The sequence below is a fragment of the Equus przewalskii genome, chromosome 5 (assembly GCF_037783145.1).
Source record: "Equus przewalskii isolate Varuska chromosome 5, EquPr2, whole genome shotgun sequence".
In the NCBI taxonomy this organism is placed as follows: Eukaryota; Metazoa; Chordata; class Mammalia; order Perissodactyla; family Equidae; genus Equus; species Equus przewalskii.
In genome coordinates, this window is record NC_091835.1 from 18408510 (window position 1) to 18430655 (window position 22146).

The 22146-nt window shown below is 36.8% G+C and overlaps 1 protein-coding gene across 2 annotated transcripts in view; it reads left to right on the top strand.

Annotated features, from left to right (window-relative positions):
* PSMD1 (proteasome 26S subunit, non-ATPase 1) overlaps positions 1–22146 on the top strand; it is a 96955-nt gene that overhangs the window by 55205 nt on the left and 19604 nt on the right. For both annotated transcript variants that reach the window (XM_008530052.2, XM_008530053.2), the window contains exons 17-18: positions 13277–13391; positions 17838–17954. In XM_008530052.2, coding sequence (XP_008528274.1) covers positions 13277–13391; positions 17838–17954 — 232 coding nt within the window. The remainder of the gene's footprint in view (positions 1–13276; positions 13392–17837; positions 17955–22146) is intronic.

Below are 22146 nucleotides of genomic sequence, written 5' to 3' on the forward strand. Positions count from 1 at the left end.
CAGAATTTCTCTTCAGGAATATGGAAATATTTTAAAATACAGCTTTACTCTGAATCAGAATTTGGCATCTGTGCTTATGCAGTCAGATAGGGGTCTGCAAAACAATGTCAGATTGAAAATAGCATCATTCAGTGAAAAGACTTGAATGAGCTAAACTTTCATTGATTTGTGTTTATAGATAAAATTTGTGTGTGCGTGTGTGTATGTGTGTGTGTGAAGAAGATTGACCTTGAGCTAACGTCTGTTGCCAGTCTTCCTCTTTTTTTTTTTTTTTAAAGATTTTATTTTTTCCTTTTTCTCCCCAAAGCCCCCCGGTACATAGTTGTATATTCTTCGTTGTGTGTCCATCTAGTTGTGGCATGTGGGACGCTGCCTCAGCGTGGTTTGATGAGCAGTGTCATGTCCGCGCCCAGGATTCGAACCAACGAAACACTGGGCCGCCTGCAGTGGGAGCGCACGAACTTAACCGCTCGGCCACGGGGCCAGCCCCCAGTCTTCCTCTTTTTGCTTGAGAAAGATTGTCACTGAGCTTAACATCTGTGCCAGTCTTCCTCTATTTTATGTGGATTGCTGCCACAGTGTGGCTTGACAAGCAGTGCTGGGTCCGCGCCTGGGATCTAAACCTGTGAAACACCCGGGCCACCAAAGCGGAGTGTGCAAACTTAACCACTACGCCACTGGGCCAACCCCTAGGTAAAATTTTTTGAAATATTCATTGAATATATTATAAAAATACCAATCATTATTATTATTATAACACTTTGCCAACACTAACCCTTCTCATCCGCATTCACTCACTTTTTTTTTTAAACCTTAAGTAAAAGTAGTTAAAATTGGTACTTGGATTATTTTTATTTTTGTATTTTTAAATTAGTTTAATAGCTAAGGAACGTAACTAGTTAAAACAACTACTTATTTGGCAACCTTGAGTTATTAGAAGCAAGCTGAGAATCATAAAGAAAGCAAAACAATAATAAAGAAATAAATAAAAGGGTAGGCAAATCTCTCAGCTGGCAGATAGCTAAATCCGTGCTCTGAACCCTCATCCATGGTGGGCAGAAGGCAGCCTGTTAAGTCCCCACTCCAAGTCTCTTTGCTTTACGCACGCATGCACTCATAAGAACTGCACTCTCCCCCTCTTTAATGAAAACAGCCTCTGCGCATGCTGCTGATGTAAATAGTACAAAAGAATGTTCAGTGACAAATTCACTCGTAAGACAGTTTTAACAAACATGTTTCCCTGCTTACTCCGGTGTGGAATAACACATTAAAAGGTGGACAAGCACTTTGGTAATAGCAAACAGGGTCAAGTGAAGAAACAGGAATTAAGTAGTATAGGCATGTAGGTCTACTCAGAATAGAGGCTTGTAGCTCTCATATTACTCAGCCCTCGACAACTTTGTGTGGTATAATAATTGATATCAGAGTGACGACTTCCACATATTTAAGAAAAGGTTCAGTCATCTTTATTCAGCTCTGTTTGAGATGGCAGGAATTCATGAAATGCATTTTTTGAAAGGTTTCCATCCCAAATGAAAAGAAATATAAAAGTATGATTCTTAATAGTAGAATGAGATTTCAAATATCTGGAAACTTCATTTGTGTAGAATATCTCCTTTACTGAGAACTCCAGTTAAATTAATTCTTTCTGAAGTAGCTTAAAGGTCAGACTTAGACTCTAATCTGACCATAACTAAAAACCCTAAATGGTGCATTTTTCCTAAAAGACTGAATTTTATCCTTGATGCCTTTTTAATTTATTGAACAGATTTTATCCTTGACTTAAAAGGGCAGTCTAATATCTTTTATAGGTCTAAGGAGACAACTTAAATATCAGCCAAGGACATTTTTTTTTTTTTACCTCTCAGTCATAATACCTATCAAACACTAACTATTAAGGAATTTTTAACAATATGTAGATTGTGTCCATTACATATTCATTCATTTGTGAAGTATTCATTGAGTTTCTTTTGCTGGTGGAGATATAGCGGATGAACAAGATAAGCATTTTCTACCCCTGTGTAATTTACAGTCCTCTGGGGGGGTGCAAACAAGTGTATTGATAATTATAATACAGACATGGTAGAACTAAGACTAGCTTATTTCAACGAGGCCCACAGCACAGCTCAAATATTTCTTGGCTGTATTTATTTATTTATTTTTTAAGATTTTATTTTTCCTTTTTCTCCCCAAAGCCCCCCCGGTACATAGCTCTGTGTGTGTGTGTGTGTGTGTGTGTGTGTGTGTGTGTGTGTGTATATATTTGTCTAGTTGTGGGTCCTTCTAGTTGTGGCATGTGGGATGCCGCCTCAGCGTGGCCTGATGAGCGGTGCCATGTCTGTGCCCAGGATCCGAACCAGTGAAACCCTGGGCCGCCGAAGTGGAGCGGGCGAGCTTACCTACTTGGCCACGGGGCCAGCCCCTCTTTTTTTTTTTTAATTTCTTTCTTGTTCTTCTCTTTGACGAGATCAGTGAAAGAGCTAAAACCATAAGAATAGCTATTCTAAACTTTATCTGTTCTCCTTCTACTCCTTCACTCACTCTCCCCTAATGACTAAATTTACCTCTGATTTTAATGACTTAGACCAATCTGAAAACTCTTTCACCCTTTCAAATTATTGTTCTTTTCATCCATGCTATCCTTCTTTGGGATCATGTTGTCATTCCTCCTTTCCACAGCTAATTTCCATTTAAGTTCTTGATCCCAACTCTTTATCTCTTTATTATATTCTTTGCAGTCTTTTTTTTTTTTTTTTTTTGCTTTTTCTCCCCAAATTCCCCCAAGAGATAGTTGTATACTTTTAGTTGTGGGTTCTTCTAGTTGTGGCATGTGGGATGCTGCCTCAGCATGGCCTGATGAGTGGTGCCATGTCCGCGCCCAGGATCCGTACCGGTGAAACCCTGGACCACCGAAGCGGAGCGCGAGAACTTAACGCCTTGGCTACGGGGCCGGCCCCTATTCTTTGCAGTCTTGCTGAATAAAACATTTTTTGCACAGAGAATCCGTGCCTTGAATATTTAATTCCTCAGCACTAACTTCTTTCTTGCAGACATGCTCAGGTTTCCAGTTCATAAAAAAGTAACACCGTTCCTTATCCCTTAAGTCTCTTTCTTTCATCATCAAACTTCTTTAAAGAAGTACCTACTTTTTCTCTTCTTATCACCCGCCCAGTCTATAACCCTTATAATCAGATTTTTCTCCCTAACATTCTACTAAAACAACTCTTAGAAAGTCACTGGTTAACACCAGTTGTTGATTTGTGCAATGTTTGGCATGTTGACTAAGAATTTCTCTTAAAACTTCTATCTTTTCTTGGCTTCAGCAACACCCCATGCTGGTTCTTTTTCTTTCTTATGGAATCTTTTCTTACTCTTATTCTACCCTCTTTATCTGCAGATTTTCCCTAGAATCTATTGACTTTATCTTCCTTTTCATTTTCTTCCTCCATTTACTCTCCTGGCTTCCATCAACTTGTTGAAGAAAGCTCCTGAAACTCTGTTTCCAGCTTAATGTTTGTGGTTCTGTGGTCAGGAAGTGAGACCTAAGGGTTAGGAGACCTTAGACAAACCACTTTCTCTGAGCTTTAATTTCTGCATTTATAAAAAGAAGGTGATATAACCTACTCTATCTACTTCACAGCAGCATTTGACCCAGTTGATCATTTCCCTTTCCTTAAAATAGTTTCTTCACTTGGCTTCCACTAGACCTCACTCTATTGGATTCTCTCCTACCTCACATACTGTTCCTTCTTAGTCTCCTTTACTTGTTCTGTTTCATCTCCTCAACCTCCTAAAATTAGGGCTCCTCTGGGACTCATTTCTGGATCTCTTCTCCACCCTCTCTTCACTTGATGATCTCATACACATTTATGGCTTTAAACATTATCTATATACAGTCATGCACTCACTGCCTAACAGTGTTTCAGCCAGCAACAGACCAGGTATAAGTGGTGGTCCCGTTAGATTAGTATCATATAGCCTAGGTGTGTAGTACCATCTGTGTTTGTGTAAGTACCCTCTGTCATGTTTGCACAATGACAAAATCACCTAACAACTCATTTCTCAGAACATATCTCTGTCGTTAAGCAATGCATGACAGTATTGAAACTCTCAAATTTATATCTGTATCCTAGACCTTTCCTTCAAACTCCAGACTCTTATGATCAGTTACCGACTTGATATTTCCCTTAGATAAAAACATCTCAAACTCAAAATGTCCAAAACGGAACTTCTGCTCATTTCCTCCAGATCTGCTCTATTGGTTTCTTAATCTCAGTTAAAGGCAGTTGCGTCCTTCCCGTCTTTCTCTAACGTCCTACATTTTATCCATCAGGAAATCTCGTTGGTCCTACCTTCAGTGTATATACCAAATTCAAACCTTTTTCCCCCACATCCACTACTGTCACTTTATCTGAGTCACCATCACTTCTTAACTGGCCCTCTTTCTTCTACCTTTGCACGCTCTTCTCAATAGAATAATCAAAATGATTCTTTTTAAAGAAGTCAAATCATGTCATTCCTTTGCTCAGAATCTTCTGATGGCCCTTCATTTCACTCATAGTAAAAGCCAAAGTTCCTATAAAGCCCTGCATGCTCTGGCCTGTTTTCAGCTACTCTTTCCCTTCTTCACTACCCTCAAACCGTTGGTCTCCTTGCTGCTCCTCAAACATGCCAGGCATTGTTCCACCGTAGGGTCTTTGCATGAGTTGTTTCCTCTACCTAATACACTCCTCCTCCAGCTAACCACTTGGCTTGCTTCCTCACTGCCTTCCTGTCTCTGGGAATAAGGTGTTATCATTGTTGTCATTGAAGCCTAACCTGACTACCCTAGTTAATACTGCTAGATGCCCTCCTCTCTTGGTTCTTCCAATACCCCTTATCTTGATTTACTGTTTTTGTTCTCCTTGGTACTTTACCTTTTTACTTACTTTATCATTTATTGTTTGTCACCTGTCTCCTACTAGATTGTAGTCTTTGTCTTTTTCGTTCACTGATCTCTTTAATTTTATTCTACTTGGAGTTTAAGTTTCTAGTCTTTGATCAAAATTTAGGAAGTTTTTGGCCATTATATTTTCAAATTTTTTTCTGCCCCTCTCTCCCTTTCCTCTCCTCCTGGGACTCCCATTGTGTATATGTTGGTATGTTTGATGGTGTCCCCCAGGTCTCTTAGGCTGTGTTCATTTTTCTTCATTCTTTTCTCTTTCTGCTCCTCAGACTGGATAATCTCAGTTAACCTAACTTTAATTCTCAGTTAACCTAACTTAATATTGTCAATTAACCTAACTTGATTCTTTCTTCTGCTTGCTCAGTTCTGCTATTGAACCCCTTTCAGTGAATTTTTCATTTTATTTATTGTACTTTTCAGTTCCAGAATTTCTATTTGGTTTATTTTTATAATTTTTACTTCCTTATTGATGTTCTTGATTTGGTAATACATTGTTCTCCTATTTCCTTTAGTTATTTGCTCATGGTTTCCTTTAGCTCTTTGAGTATATTTCAAAGACAGTTTTTTTTAAAGTCCAGTCCCTAGGCTCCCAAAGGGACTGTTTCTATTAATTTCTTTTTTTCCTGTGAATGGGCTGTACTTTCTAAGTTCTTTGCATGCCTCATAATTTTTTGTTGAAAACTGGACATTTTGAATATTATAGAGTGGCAACTCAGGAAATCAGATTCTCCCCCCTTCCAAGGGTTTATTATTGCTGCTTATTGTGGATTGTTGTTGTTTGTTCAGTGACTTTTCTGAAGTAGTTTTATAAGTCTGTATTCTTTCTCATGTATGGCCACTGAAGTCTCTGTCCCATTAGCTTAGTAGTCACCTAGTGTTTTGACAGAGTTTCCTTAAATGCCTGGAGCCAAGAAAAGAAAAGAAAAAAGAAAGAAAAAATACTCTCCCAGTCTGTGGAGATTGGCTGTGTTGGGACGCTCCAGTGCTCAGCCAGGTTGTTTACTGCTCTGCCTTAGCCTTTGCTTCCTGCTTGTGCAAAACCTGAGGTGAAAGCTTAGGGTCTTCTCAGGCCTTTCCTGAGCATGCGTCCAACCCTGAGCGTGCATGTGGTCTTCTCAATTCCCCTGCCATCCCTGGGAACTTTTAAAAGCCCTTGTTGCCCCATATATCTCCCTTTCCAGCCTCTTCCTTTCCAGGCTTTTCAGTCTGTTTATTGCCTGTCTAGACTGCTATCCCTTGCCCCAGGCTGCTATGGCCAGTATTTTTGGTTTCAGATGGTTTCAGCAAATGTCCCCTGGGAAGTTGCTCCAGCCCTGGATGAAACGAGGACAGGCTATTGCACTGGTCCTCCAGGGAACTGCCAAGCAGATTGAAACACAGAACTACAATTTCGTGTGAATTGATGTCATGAAATGACAATGTCCTTTAATCAAAAGAATTTTTATACCTGGAATTATAGTTGATGATCATAAAGTACCTAAATATCTTTGGTGTAGATTTGTTTAACTCTACAATTCATCAGTAACCACTATATAAGCTATTAGAAGTGGACTTTTATCATCAGGACCTTATTTAAATATCAGAAATGAATTAAACTTTCTGAGAATCAAAATATACTTGTGCTCATTTTTATAAAATCAAGGAAATACCAGTAAAATCTTTAATCATCTACCAGTTGATGACAGCCCACTCACACTGCAAAATTTTTCTTGGTTTGCTAATTTATAAGGGGTGAAGGATGTGCTAATAATGCTATAAACTTGAATATTTCAGATTTCTCTAGGTCCCGGAATGCAATCTGAGATTTTTAACAGCCATATTTTGTATTTTGGTGATAGCAATTTCTTTGTATAATTCTTATGAATCTACTTTCTTCTCACCTCTTTGGGATATTTTCACCTCATTTTGTCAGCACCTGAAAGAAATTAATCTGTTTGGAAATACAACAAAAGCTTGTCTGAAGCTATACTAGTTTCTAGTTTTCTGAAGTCCAGTGAGATGATAGAATGATTAAAGGGAGGACTAAGTATGTAACGTTTAGGGCAGGATCTGTGTGGTTTTTTTGTTTTCCTTATGGTACTTTACATGTAGTAGACAGATATTCACTAAATATTAAACTGATAAACTAAAAACCTACAAATAACAGTAGCTTTGGATATAGAGTTTCATGGGACAAAAGTATGTTTGGAAAACAAAACTGTTTTCTTTCAGTTATTTTCATGATAATGAATATTTTATGCATCTCTTTTATTTTGTCATGAAAACAAAATTCAAAAAAAAAATCTGTCCCCCTCTTAACCTCTAAGAGTATTCTCTTTTTATGTATTATTTTTATAAACTAGCCAAAAAATAAAATAAAGGAGAGCAAGAAAAGTTGCAGAAGGACCAGTCCGGTGGCATGGTGGTTAACTCCACGCTCTGCTTTGGTGACCTGGGATTTGCAGGTTCAGATCCTGGGTGTGGACCTACACACCATTCATCAAGCCATGCTGTGGCAGTGTCCCACATATAAAATAGAGGAAGATTGGCACAGATGTTAGCTCAGGGACGGTCTTCCTTAAGCACACACACAAAAAAGAGGAAGATGGGCAACAGATATTAGCAGGGCCAATCTTCCTCACCAAAAAAATTAAAATTTACAAAAAAGAAAAGTCAAAATTCCCACAACTTATAGCCCCATTGTTGAAAACAAATGCAGCTAGCAGATTTGTAATTATCTGAGTAAATATACAAGATATCAAAACATAAATATGTGAAAAAGCTAAATCAAAGGTAACACATTCTGTGCTAATAAAATGGTTTCCCACATAGTGAATTCCTTCCTCTCTACTTCCCCCCACCCAATAAAGCGAAATCCACTTTTTTTCATGTGACTTGACCATTTCTAGACGTTTGTTTTTCTAAATATGTTCATGGAGACATAGAGATGAGCACTTATTGCTGATCAGGGATTAGTCATTTAAATACTTGGTTATAAATACTGATCCAAGCTACAGGAATTATTTTGTGACATTATCTAAGAGAGAGAGAGAGAGAGAGAGAAATGTTTATATAGAAAAGCTAAGATTTAAGGAGTGTCAGAATTATCTTAAAAAACTGGAAGAAAGCTTAATGGACTATTATTAAAGATTTGGTGTATTTTCTTCTAATTTGTAGGTTCTCTCTTTGTAGGTTCTCTCTTGCCTGGCATCTCTCTCTTTTTTTTTTTATTCCTTGCAGTTTATTTGTTGAAGGAGCCAGGTCGTTAATACTGTCAAGTTTCCCCCAGTATGGATTTTGCTGATTGCATCCCTACGTGTAATAGAATGCAGTTTTTTGGTCTTTTATATTTCCTGTAAATTGATAGTTGAATCCAGAGGCTTGGTCACATTCATGTTCAATTTTTTCTCTCTTCTCTCTCTCTCTCTTTTTTTTTTTTTTGGAGGCAGAGCTGGCAGTACACATAAGGTTCAGTTATTTCTCTATTCATGATAGTTATGCTGAGGTCCATGAATTCATTCCAAGTTGCAAAATGATGATATCATTTTATCATTTATTAACTGTTATTTTAAAAATGTTTTATTTATATATATATGCACACTATGTATGTATATATGTTTGGATAAAGATTAGTGTGCAGAAGTTATGCTCTCAGTGAATGTTTGCATTCCCGTCATTACTTAGAAAGATTCTTGTGTCCTTTTAGAGCTGCCTGCTGAAAAACAGGAGTAAACATAGAATATTATGGTTTTATTATAATCTTGTAGAGATTGAATGTCTAAGCTAATTTATTAAAGAATTTGTTATTCCTTGTCTTAACACTTTTCTGAAGAATGTGAGAGTTGGAACTGTTATTAGATTGAGAAACTTATAAGAATTGTTTATGTGCTTTGAGTTTATAGGCCTCACAACCCGAGTCAGTCTTCATGGTAATCAACTAGGTAAAGCTCTGCATTAGGCTCCCAGTATTTATGTTCCCAGGCACAATTTTTTCTAAACTTCACGAAATTGTTAATGTCCTATTCTAAATAAAATACTTTTTTCAACAAATAGGGCTCATACAAGTAAATGAAGTTTTAAGATACATTTAGGATAAATTCTTTGCTATGAGTCAGTTTTCCCTGGAATCTCCTCCCCTTGCTGCAGCTGAGGGGCAAGTGAATAAGTGTTCTGTGTGCCATTAATTCCCTAAAAAATTAGGAAATCTGGAGATCAGAACTGTGAATATAACCAGCTTTCTAGGTTTAATATCCAACTTGCTTTATATTGTTTTGAATGACCTTTGGGGCATGAGTTACCTTACCTGTTTTTTTAAAAAAAAAAACCCAAACTACAGCATACTAGTAGCCAGATTCCTGGTTCTGATCCAAAGGCAATTTCTGGTTATGCATCTAGATTTCAGTGATTCTAGTATAGTATTCTACTCTACCACACCACCAACTCTCCCCAGCGTGAATAAAGTGGAGCAGATACTGTTTTATGGATAAAGCAGTTAAGGCTTGGAGAGATTTAGTGATTGTCACTCTATTAATAAATGGCTGCACCACAGTTGGAATCCAGGTCTTTCTGATTCCATCCCATGTTCTCTCTACCACAGCAAACTGAAGACGAGAGGAAAAGGAGGCAGAGAGATCATTTATGGAATCACTGTATTATTTCCAGTGAGAGATCATCAGGGCCTGAAACAGGCAATGGAAACAAAAACAAGATTTAAGGATTTCTTTTGACTTGGTGGCAGATTAGATATGAGGAGTGAGGGAATAGAATGATTAAAGATCTGAATTTCCTGGGTGTGTGGATGAGTGGTCTTGGTGGGAGGACACGCACTTTAGGAGGATTCCCTTTATTCCTTTCTGTATGGAGCTTGTTGGTAGGGACTACAAGAGAGTTAAACAGGATATAGTCTTAATTCCTGTGTCATTATGTTACTGCTGTGGCACTTACCTAATGAGAATTATAAATTCATAATTCTGCCAAGGGACTACCCTAAAGTTTATGGCCATCCCACTGTGATGGACTCCATGTGCTTAGAACAGTGTTTCTGCCTGTATATACATATTGCTGTATTTTTCCTTCTCTAATGAAGATAGATTAGAAAAAAGATACTATATTCTTAAAAGCATCTTGATTTATTAACATGATTTACTGTTGAGGTTGCACAAAATATTCAATAAATGAAGAACAGCTAATAGCCAGTTTGTCGAAAGAAAGGAATTCACGTGTGCAGTTTATGGTCGGATGATATGGCAGTGACTTGTGCATATGCCCTTGCACAATTCCTGCTCTGTTGATGATTTGTACGAATAGTAATGTGGGCAAGGTGCCTGTTAGCTACCAGCCAAGGAATTATATTGAAACAACACATCAGAACTTAGTTACCTTGTTCAGTGTGTGTTTCATTTTTAAAATGGTCCTTCCCTAGCCCTCTATTTGATCTCCCTACTGAGAACTTCAAAGCACATAAAATTAAAAGACACTCACTTAGCCCTTATGAAGTAATAGTCACAGGTACTTGCTAACTCTCCCTGTTTTTTATTTTCTAACTGAATTATAAATTTAAGGGGAAAGGGGAACAGGGAAGGGCTTGATATTTTTCCCAATGGTTAACCATTAGGCCTCGAACCTAGTAGAAAATACTTGTTGGTTAAGTCTCTAAATATAAATTTAGTTTGGCTCCCTCTGAGATTTACTAAGTAATAAAAATTATTTTATCTTTAGTACCTAACACTGTGCTAATAATTGATTGGAAATAAAAAATACAGAAGACAGTCTCAGCCCTTGGCTCTTGAGACATGTACAGTCTTGAGTGGTTTTATTTGTTATTAATTAGGTGACAAAATGCTTGAGTTTCTCAGAGGAATTGGGTAGCAAATTATGGACAGAGCTTTAAATTCTCAGCCTAATAGGACTGAAAAATAAAAGTTAAATGATGGTACTGTCAACTGTAAGTTGCAGACTAACTCTCCAATAATCTCTTAGGTGTAATATCACCTTAAATTCCATAGGAATACTTCTCATTGAAGAAATGTCCTGTAATAATGAACATTGATTTGAGACCATTGATGACTGGTTCATTTTTAAAAGCCATAGAATTGATAAGTAGAATAGACTTTAGGGAACTTCTGGTCTCATTCCTCCTTTTTTCAGCTGTGGAAATGGACCCCAGAGTGTTTGATTAATTGAACCTTGTCTGAATTATCCCATCTATTTATAGAGATCAAACAGGAACTACATCACAGGTTTTTGGTTTCTCTTACACAACTTTTTTTTTTTAAGATTTTATTTTTCCTTCTTCTCCCCAAAGCCCCCCAGTACATTAGTTATATATTTTTAGTAGTGGGTCCTTCTAGTTGTGGCATGTGGGACGCCACCTCAGCATGGCTTGATGAGCAGTGCCATGTCCAAGCCCAGGATCTGGACCAGCAAAACCCTGGGCCACTGAAGAGGAGTGTACAAACTTAACCATTTGGCCACAGGGCCGGCCCCCTCTTATATAACTTAATGTTATTTATCATTGTGCATTAACTGAAAGCATGTATGTTGTTACCATATTTTCAGTTATTTGCTCATTTGTTTTTTATATTACTCCTGCAAAATAGTCTAATTACAGAAAAGAAAATTCAAGTGACTTGCCTAATGTCTTGTACTAAGAAATTAGCAGGGGCCAGCTCCGTGGCCTAGTGGTTAAGTTCAGTGCTCTCCACTTCAAATGGGCCCAGGTTCACAGGTTTGGATCCTGGCTGTGGACCCACACCACTCATCAGCTATGCTGTGGTGGTGACCCACATACAAAATAGAGGAAGATTGGCATAGATGTTAGCTCAGGGCGAATCTTCCTCAACAAAATAAAAAAGAAAGAAAGAAAGAAATTAGCAAAGCTAAGAATAGAATCCAGATCTTCTGTTTCCTACTACATTACTTTTTTCCACAATATCAGACTATTTTTCCATCTTGTTGCCTTCAGTATTATGTCCAAATTATTCATACTAGGAAGCTTAGTCAAACTGAGAACCTTTTCAAGAAAGAGCGATGGAGGCGAAATAATCCAACCTTCCCTTGTAGCAAAATTCCACTTTTCCAGTTTTCTTAAACTTGTCTCTACTCCATTTGAAATTTGAATTTACCACTCACTGGAGTTTGAGGCTAGAAGACAATTCCAACATAAAATTAAAGATTTGAATTGATCTGTAGATAATAACTGCTTTCATTTACATCGGGATATTTTTAAAAACCCACGACTTTAAAATGTAATATATGTAGTCTTTTTTTAAAAGTTTTTATTGAAGTGTAATGTACATTGAAAAACATGCACAGTCATTAGCCTACAACTTGATGAATTTTCACAACTGAACACACCTGTGTAACCCACACCCAGTTCAAGATCATTAGCAGCCTTCCAGAAACTCCCCTTACACCCTCTTCTAGTTACTACCCCTATCCTGCTGCCCCTCGAGGGTAACCACTGTAACAGGATAGTCTTTTTTTTTTTTTTTAAGATTTTTTTATTTTTTTCCTTTTTCTCCCCAAAGCCCCCCAGTACATAGTTGTATATTCTTCGTTGTGGGTCCTTCTAGTTGTGGCATGTGGGACGCTGCCTCAGTGTGGTTTGATGAGCAGTGCCATGTCCGCGCCCAGGATTTGAACCAACGAAACACTGGGCCGCCTGCAGTGGAGGGCATGAACTTAACCACTCGGCCATGGGGCCAGCCCCTAACAGGATAGTCTTTTAAAAATGAGGTATCAGGTACTTCATTTGTCAAGATTGTCCTGTTTTTTTCTTTACTGAAAATATGAAGAGGATGAGAGAAGAACAATTTCTCTGTTGCTTATCAACACAAAAATAATTGCTAAAGACAAAAAAAATCAGAATTTCCTCATTACCAAGACTTATTTACCAGTTTAATATTCAACCAAGTAATATTGCAAGATTTAAATCTTTCATGCAGCTTTGGAAACATCCTAGAGTCTCTCTAAATGATTTTGTCTTCTGAAACGAAACAGGGTAAGCAGGAAATATAAGAATGGATGTGGAGTAGTGTGTGCCTTCCCCCCACCATGGTTATTTCCCACTATGGAGGAGGCCCGAGGGAATGACTGATCATGCTGTAATGCAGAACTCTCGTTGAGGAATCACTGATACGTACCTCTTTCTTTGCATGTGTTCTCTGAATATTGAAGATAGATTTCTAATATCAACAATTAGAATTCTGTGGGAGATTTTTACTTCTGCAACATCTGTATTAAATATAACTTTGTTTTTCCTAACTTAAAAATAATTGGTTAAAATTCTTCCATCTTGATTTAAAATATGTTACCTATGATGCTGTCTTCACTTACTCTGTTTCTTACCAGAACCCCTGAACAGTGCCCCAGCGTGGTTTCATTGTTGTCGGAGAGTTACAATCCTCACGTGCGGTATGGAGCTGCAATGGCCCTGGGCATCTGCTGTGCTGGTACAGGAAACAAGGTAAAGTCCAAAACCAGTGGGGTCACTTCTTTCCTGGCACCAGACTGTTTTCCCTCAAAGAAAAGTTTATGTAACAGCTGTAAAAATACAAGGGTAGAGTGATCTGTGAGACTTAACTTGCCTCACAAGCCTTCCCAGAACTTCCTTACTTACTGTGCTGGATTGCTCAAAGCCATTCAGGAACAAACCACCATGCTGCATGGATGGCCATAATGAAAACAATGCTGTTGAATTTCCTTTTGAAAGCATTGATTTCTTTTAAAAAAGAAGATAAAATTTTTTCTTTCTTTCTTTTTTTTTTAATTCTTATTTTTTTCGGATGTACATCATATTTCGAATTCTGTATACATTACGTCATGTTCACCACCCAAACACTAATTATGGTGCATCCCCTCACATGTGACCCTAATCACCCCTTTTGCCCTCCCCCCTTCCCCAATGGTAACCACCAGTCCAATCTCCAATGCCATGTGTGTGTTTGGTTTTTTTTTGTCGTTTTTATCTTCTACTTATGAGTGAGATCATATGGTATTTGACTTTCTCCCTCTGACTTATTTCACTCAGCATAATACCCTCAAGGTCCATCCATGTTGTCACAAATGGCCTGATTTCGTCATTTCTTACGGCTGAGTAGTATTCCATCGTGTATAAATACCACATCTTCTTTATCCATTTGTCCCTTGATGGGCACCTAGGTTGCTTCCATGTCTTGGCTATTGTGTATAATGCTGCAATGAACATAGAGGTGCAGGTGTCTTTATGCCTTTGTGTTTTCAAGTTCTTTGGATAAATACCCAGCAGTGGAATAGCTGGATCATATGGTAGATCTAGCCTTAATTTTCTGAGGATACTCCAAACTGCTTTCCATAGTGACTGCACCAGTTTGCACTGCCACCAGCAGTGAACAAGGATTCCCTTCTCTCCACACCCTCTCCAACATTTGTTGTTTCCTGTCTTGTTAATTATAGCCATTCTGACCGGAGTGAGGTGACACCTCACTGTAGTTTTGATTTGCATTTCCCTGATAGCTAATGATGTTGAGCATCTTTTCATATGCCTGTTGGCCATCTGTATATCTTCTTTGGAGAAATCTCTGTTCAAATCTTTTGCCCATTTTCTAATTGGATTGTTGGTTTTTTTGTTGTTGAGCTGTATGAGTTCTTTGTATATTTTGGATTTTAACCCCTTATCTGATATGTGGTTTGCAAATGTCAAGAAGATAAAATTTTTTTGTTCTTTAACTGCTCTGGTCATTTTACATGTTTAATTTGCATAATTAGTATTGTGGAAATCAAAGTTCTTGTCTGAGACCAAAATCAACTCAGTTTGATTCTCTTTTTTGTTTTAAGCAAATCACTTAACTGCTCATTTACCTGTTTTCTCCTCATGAACATAATAGGTAATCTGATATTTCTTAATACCTCAAATGTGACAAAATAAAGAGTTGGGCTAGGCAAGTTGATGATTTGAAAACATAATTCATCATGAGATTCATAAAGAAATGCACTGTTACTTAAATAACAAGTATTATTTATTCACAGCAATAACATAATGATCACATTTTGCCTTTCATAGCACACACACACTTTGGCCACCTCTCCAAAAGGTGAACTTTTCTTTTAACAGAGCACGCACTTGCAGGCATGCGTACGTGTGTGTGTGTGTGTGTGTGTGTGTGTGTGTGTGTGAGAGAGAGAGACAGAGAGAGAGAGAGAGAGAGAGTCAGAGAAAGACAAAGAACATGGTTATGATCCCAGTGTCTTTCCATCAGAGAGGAGTCACTTTTTTATCATCTCTTGTCCAAACTAAAATAAAACATAGTTATTAGTTAATTGATTGATCCCAGGAATTAAATTTTAATTTGCTTGACTTTTTCTCTAATAAAGTGTATTAGTATTGGATACAAGTAACTTTTTCTAGTCACATAAAACATAATTGAAGCTAGGAATTAAAACAGGCGTTTTCAGTACATGTGGCAAGAATTGTGTAAAAATTTATGAGAGACATTTCTTCCGATATATTCTCATTCTGTCTCCTTACCCTGCTTTATTTTTTTTTTCATAGCAGTTGTCACCACCTGACATATTTTTGCACCTGTTTGTTTATTGTCTGTCTCCTTTCCACTGAAATGTAGGGTCCCTGAGAACAGAAGGTTCACTGCTAGAACCCAAGTCAGACCTGGCACCTGGTAGACTTTCAGTAAATGTCAGTCAAATGAATGATGGGGGGAAGAGCACTCAAGGATATGATGAACAAGTTGGACATGGTTTCTGTATTCACAGAGTCTTCTTTTTAAAATGTTTTCATTTCTTTGGAGAGTGAATTTCTTATACGCGAAATGTTATCTTCAGTTTTATTAAAAATGTCATTGGGTATATAAAATGCAGTTTATAGAAATTGGCCTTCATTTTTTTTCTGGGACACATCTATCCTGTAAGCAAAGGAAAGAATATAGCTGGATGTTTTACTAAGTATTTTCTCCCTCAGGTCTTTAGTAGACATTTATGTCAAGCCTCATAAGTTAAGTGTAAATTAGATTTTTTTTTCTTTCCAGATTATTCTAAACTTAATATTATATCTAGGAGCAAATGTTCTTTGAGACACAGCATCTGACAACTTAATTCAATGAAAAATCTTTATTACTCATACTAAACAAGTCTGCTTTATTTCTAAATAGTTTGTATGGTTTGCATATCAATATCTATTTGACTGAGGTTTGATGCTTTAATTAATTTTGTTTCTTAAAAACCTGAAACATGTTTATTCTAAAATATGTCTTTGATGTTATATCACATGCCTCAAAGGCCAAGTTAGGGTCTTTTAACTTATAAATTGAAAGTTTCGTTATATTTTTATCATGACTACTTCATAAACAATATTGACAATATGAGTAATGTTTGAAAAACTTACTCTTTCGTACAATGTCACTGCATTTTTCAGTGAAGTGAGGAGAAAGAATACACTCATCTGGTATGTGTATTCTCTGTTAATAGGTCTGATTTTTAAAAATAAATAAATCCACATGTAAAGAAATCTGAAGTAATTTTCCCCACAAAGGGATTCAATTTATTCTTCCTTTCCTTGGCCTTGGAACAAAGGATATTTGAGAAATGACACGAGAGTCGTCCCTCAGTATTGGAGAGGGTTTGGTTCCAGAACCCCCCACAGATACCAAAATCTGCAAATGCTCAAGTCCGTTATATAAAATGACATAGTATTTGCATATAACCTGCACACATCCTCCCTTAGACTTTAAAGATTTTATTTTTCCTTTTTCTCCCCAAAGCCCCATGGCACATAGTTGTATATTTTTAGTTGTGGGTCCCTCTAGTTGTGGCATGTGGGACACCGCCTCAGCATGGCTTGATGAGCGGTGCCATGTCTGTGCCCAGGATCTGACCCAGCAAAACCCCAGGCGTCTGAAGCGGAGTGCACGAACTCAACCACTTGGCCATGGGGTCAGCTCCAACTTTAAATCATCTTTAGATTACTTATAATACTTAATGCAGTGTAAATGTTATGCAAATAGTTGTTATACTGTATTCTTTAGGGAATGAGAAGGAAAAACAAGTCTACTTGTTTAGTACAAACGCAACCATTGTAAGCCTTTCGATTCCCAGTTGGTTGAATCCCCTATTTGGAACCCATGGATATGGAGGGCTGGCTGTACTGTATTAAAAAAATAAGTTTGATAATTTTGTAAACCCGTTGCTCTTCCTCCAGATTTATACCTACCTAAGCACCTTATAAGGGATGTTATAAAGTGACACTTAGCAAGCTCCTGCAGAGTGTTAATAGAAGTTATGTGGGGCATAACAACAAAAGAGTTTTTGGTCAAATACAGTGGACAAATGCTAACATAAACAATGTTCAAGTGGTTTCTTTAATAAGGCTTTCTGGAGCTTTTGTTATGTACATTTCTAGAGTCTTTGATATGCTGTATACATTTTAAATCTGCAAGACGAGGTGATATATAGTATGCAAGAACTCCCAAACTTATTTAACCAAGGATTCTTTTTCATAAAATTGAGCAAATTACTTAACCTTTTTAGCTCTCACTTTCTTTCTTTATAAAGATTGTTATGTGGTATTGGGTTTTTTTTTAAGGATTAAGAAGATTATGTGGGATAACATATATAAAATACCCACTGCTGGGCCTGGAAAATAATACATGCTTATGAAACACTAGTCTCATTTTCTCTTGCTTTCTTTTTGAACTCTTTTACCTCAAGACAGGAACACTCATGATCTATAAGCTTTCTTTTCATTTACCATCAATTATATTGAAACTTAAAGCCTACTCAGTTCTGAACTAGTGCATCCAAGTAGTCTTAAATTAACTTGTTATTACGATGTTAGATGAAAATATTGACTTAGAATGACGGTAACTAATTTGAAAATCCAGCTATATCAACTTTATTTAAAGTCTTTTTTTAATACTTTTAGGAAGCAATTAATTTGCTAGAACCAATGACAAATGACCCTGTGAACTATGTGAGGCAAGGAGCTCTCATAGCTTCAGCTCTCATCATGATCCAGCAGACTGAAATCACTTGTCCAAAGGTGAGCAAACAAAAAAATTCTCTGAAAGAGAACTGGTTTGGGCTTTTCTTTATTAACTTATCTTCTTTTGAGGATATTTATACCTCAAATATGGTAAACACTGAATTCACAGGAAGTAAAGAGGTAAGAGAATGGGAAAACTTTAAATATATAAAGCTCCTAAAATGCATTGTTTTACAGATTTATGGTTACTTTGTTAATTCAACTATGTAGCCATACTCACAAAATTAGAACTCATGGGTTGATCAAATCATAAAAATCAACTTTAATTTTGACCTCCTACTGTCCTTTTAAAATGTATTCAGTGAGATAACTTATTTCTTTGATACAAGATACAAACTCAGGTGGCCTATGATTTTTTTGATCCGTCATTTTGGGGTAATAAAAAGTCCTCCAGACATTTTATATAGTACATACAATCTCAGTTCAGAAATTACTGCATCCAGATTCTCTGCTAGAATGTCATTGCCCTCCTGGGCAGTCTCTTGGGCAGGGTTCCAGATGGCTCCAGTACAGCTTTCTTTCCTCCTTGACCCACATCTCCCCACAGAAACATTCCTGCATATTTTGCCCTTCTGTAGATAGGAGCATAACCAGTTCTCAGTGCAGCTTTGCCTGCCCTTTCCTTTCTCTCCCTCCCCCAGTACCCCCCAATAGTGACTGAGTCAATGGCTAGTGCCTCTTACTTTATGTGTCACCTGTCAGTGCACAGTGACCATTGATCACATTAAGGTCTCAAGTGGTCCCTCTGACGCCCATCTTTAAGACTTCCAAATGTTGGATTATTGCAAAGACAGAATCAGATTTTTCAATCTGTTTTAATAATACTTAATATATTATATCTTGTAGAACATAAAAACTTCTCAGACTACATTTCTTTTTGGTTTTTGTTTTTAAATATAGCAGTTATGATATGAGTAGCTTTACATCTTTTATTTCTGCTTTTGATCTTTTGCTGAGCTTTTATCAGCTGGAGGTTATCCAACTAAGTAATGTCATAAAAAAGGAAGTTTAGGCCGTGGAAAGCACTTCTCTAACAGTAATATATAGATATTTATTCACTTTGACCTCACAGGTGGCTTTCATATTACTTGTATTGTGAATAAAACAAATGTTTTACCATCTTCCCATCTTGCATCTGCCCATCTTCCGCTGTAGGATTTCATTGACTTCACAGCCCTAAGCTCTACACCAACAATGGCAGAATCCCTTGGAATGGGGTTGGGATAGGGCAGCCTGTGTAGTTTGAAAAAGTATTCAACTGTTTATTCTAATAAATGAATAAAATCTTTTCATATTTAGAAAAAGTGAAGAAATGCAGCAATTAAAAAAAGTTTTTTAATCATTCCATAAAATATTGTTGAACCCAGCCTTAGCTGATGTTAGTATGTGAGGCACATTTCCACCGTCAGGTTGTATCATGATCTTGGGTATTGATTAAGAATGCTGATATGCAGTTATAGCTGATAGCCTTTGCCATTAATACAAACTCGGTGGGGAAAGTTAAATGTGTACCCCACTGACTACAATAGCAAAATTATATATGACAGTGTAAAACTCAAATATTGTTTCAGGAAATGCTAATCCTTAGAGTTAAATTGTTACTTAGCTCATGAATTCTTTAAGTTCATTTTCTGCCATTAGCATGTGATAAAGAGCTTTATAGACTATAGTTTATATCATCTCTCTTTTATCTAATAATTGCTAACAAGGCAATATTGGTATTTTTGGGGTGGTGTGTGACAGTTTGCTAAAAAGAAAAGGCTATTAACAAGTTTGAAGAGAAGTAACTTCTCAAGGCTACAGAGTCCTAGTCACAAGGTTGCAAACCAGTCTATGAAATGAAGTGGAAATGCCTCAAAATCAAAGATCGTGTTAATTTCGTCAAGACTATAATCCCTCCTCAAAGGAATCCAGAAGGAATATTTCTCAGATATTTTGTGATATTCACAATGGAAATTTCCAAAGGAAATTTTTTATGTAATCATGATATACATCACATCCTTTTACAGAATGCTGTCTTACTGCTTAGCTCTAGACCCTGTGGACTTCGTTTAAGTAATTCTAGTACATCTTTGCTTTTCTTCTGCCAGTTTCTTGCTTACTCTCTCTCGCATAGACCCAGGAACATGCATTCACCCCTGGGTGATTACAAACCCAATTTAGAAAACCCTTAGACCAGAAGTTCAGAACCATTTAACTAGAATAACGTCCTTTTATAGGACCTTGGACCTATTTGTCTGTCAAGAACCTAACTCCACTCTTTATGTTTTTCATGTTAAATAAAATCTACCTTTAGCAGTTATTTAAACATGTACATAAGAAGTATCATGTATGGAATCAGATAAAAATATTACAGTGTAAGAATAGGATCAAGTGCTCTTTGCCTGATATCATCTGGCCGAAGGCCTGCTACAGGGAAGCTTCTCCCACCACTGACAGGTATCCTTTTGGAAGTAGGATCATATTTGGCCAAGCTTGATAAGCTTTGCACTTCTAAACTAAATCACAGTTTGCGTAGATTCAGCTTTTTGTGAGCCATCATGGTACCTAGAAATATTTCTGTAGAGAGATGTCTGAACTTTTATAAGGTGAAATTATAAGTATGAAATTTTTATTATAAGGTGATATTTTACAGCATAACACTTTTGTAGATAGAAATCTGTATTACCATACTACTGCCTTAAGATAGGGACTTGAACTCTAATGGTGTCGGTGGTAATACAAAGAAAAGGCTACATGCAACTACCATAAACGAAATAGTACTAATAAAATTGAGAAGGGAGCTTAAAAGATAATTTTAGATATTGATAATGGGGAAATTGTGATAGCATTGACAGGAATATCTTGAAAGAAGAATAAAGATAATTTTCATTTTAGGCACGTTAAGTTTGAGATGACAGCAAGTCAGTTGGAAGTAGATGAGAGCATAGGAAAAAAGTCAGAACTGAAGAAAGAGATTGAGGAACCTAGCCACGAAGAAATTATATAAATCCATAGCCCTTTATCTGCAAATCCAAAATCCATAAAGCTCTGAAAACTAAAAGGGTTTGTTTGTTTGTTTTTAAGGACTCATTGGGCTGCCTAACCCCTATGAATTCATTCATAGCATTTATCCCATTTAGTGTAAATAGTCAACGATTTTGTTACTTCAGAAATACTAATTTGTTTGATTATGGGATATTGCCCCCACACTCCACTGGGAGTATTGCACAATATATGGTGTATGCACCATGTTAGCTTTCTAAAATTCCAGGCCTGAAGGATATTGTGGAAGGAATTACAGACCCATAGTTGCAGTCATAAGAGCAGATATAATGTCATAGAAAGATGAAAGAAAAAAACCTCCACAACTAATCCCTGATATGCAGCTCCATTTCTATATCCAGGAAAATAGAAAAAAATAGAAAGGAAGAGATATACCAGGTGAGAAGTACCAACAGAAATGACTCCAGGGAACTTTATTCCCTTTTCCTCATCCTGTATTTTTCTCTGACATCTAAGAGTGGGTTTCTTTTTCCAGCAGTGTGTAAGGTATAGAGTTAAAAACATGATGAATGTTATGCTTGAATTTGGAGAAGGTAGATTTTAGATAATCAGGCACAGCAGAATATGTGGATCACAGAGTTGCCTAAAATTTAATTTTCTTTTCTGTGAGATTATCATAATATAAAATGAGAAATCAATATGATATTTTCCTACAAATTCTACTTTGTTTTATGTGGGGAGCAATACTGTTAATAATAATGTAATTGAGTCATAAAATCATGATCCTAGCCATGATTGCAATTAGTTATTTGTGATTGCAAGCAAGCCAGTCATTTCACCTATCATACCTCAATTTTCACATCTGTAAAATAAAGGGAACAGACCAGCTGATCTCAAAGTCGCCTTCCAAATTGAAGACACCATCCTACCTACTAAAATAATAATTCTTTAAAAAGAATCATGATAAGGAGAATCAAGTTACTGCTACATAAAGTAATGAAATATGAGGGAAAAAATTTTTAAATGATTAAAGCTAGCTTTTTAAAGTAATCTACTTAATATTTATTGGATAAGCCCGTTATATATTTGCGTTGATTTTTTTTAATCCATCTTCCAATTTCACTGAATGTTTTCCAGTTGTTTGGGGTACAATTTTATAGTTAAATTCTTCCTTATAATGTACATACAGTGCTTTGTACAGTGT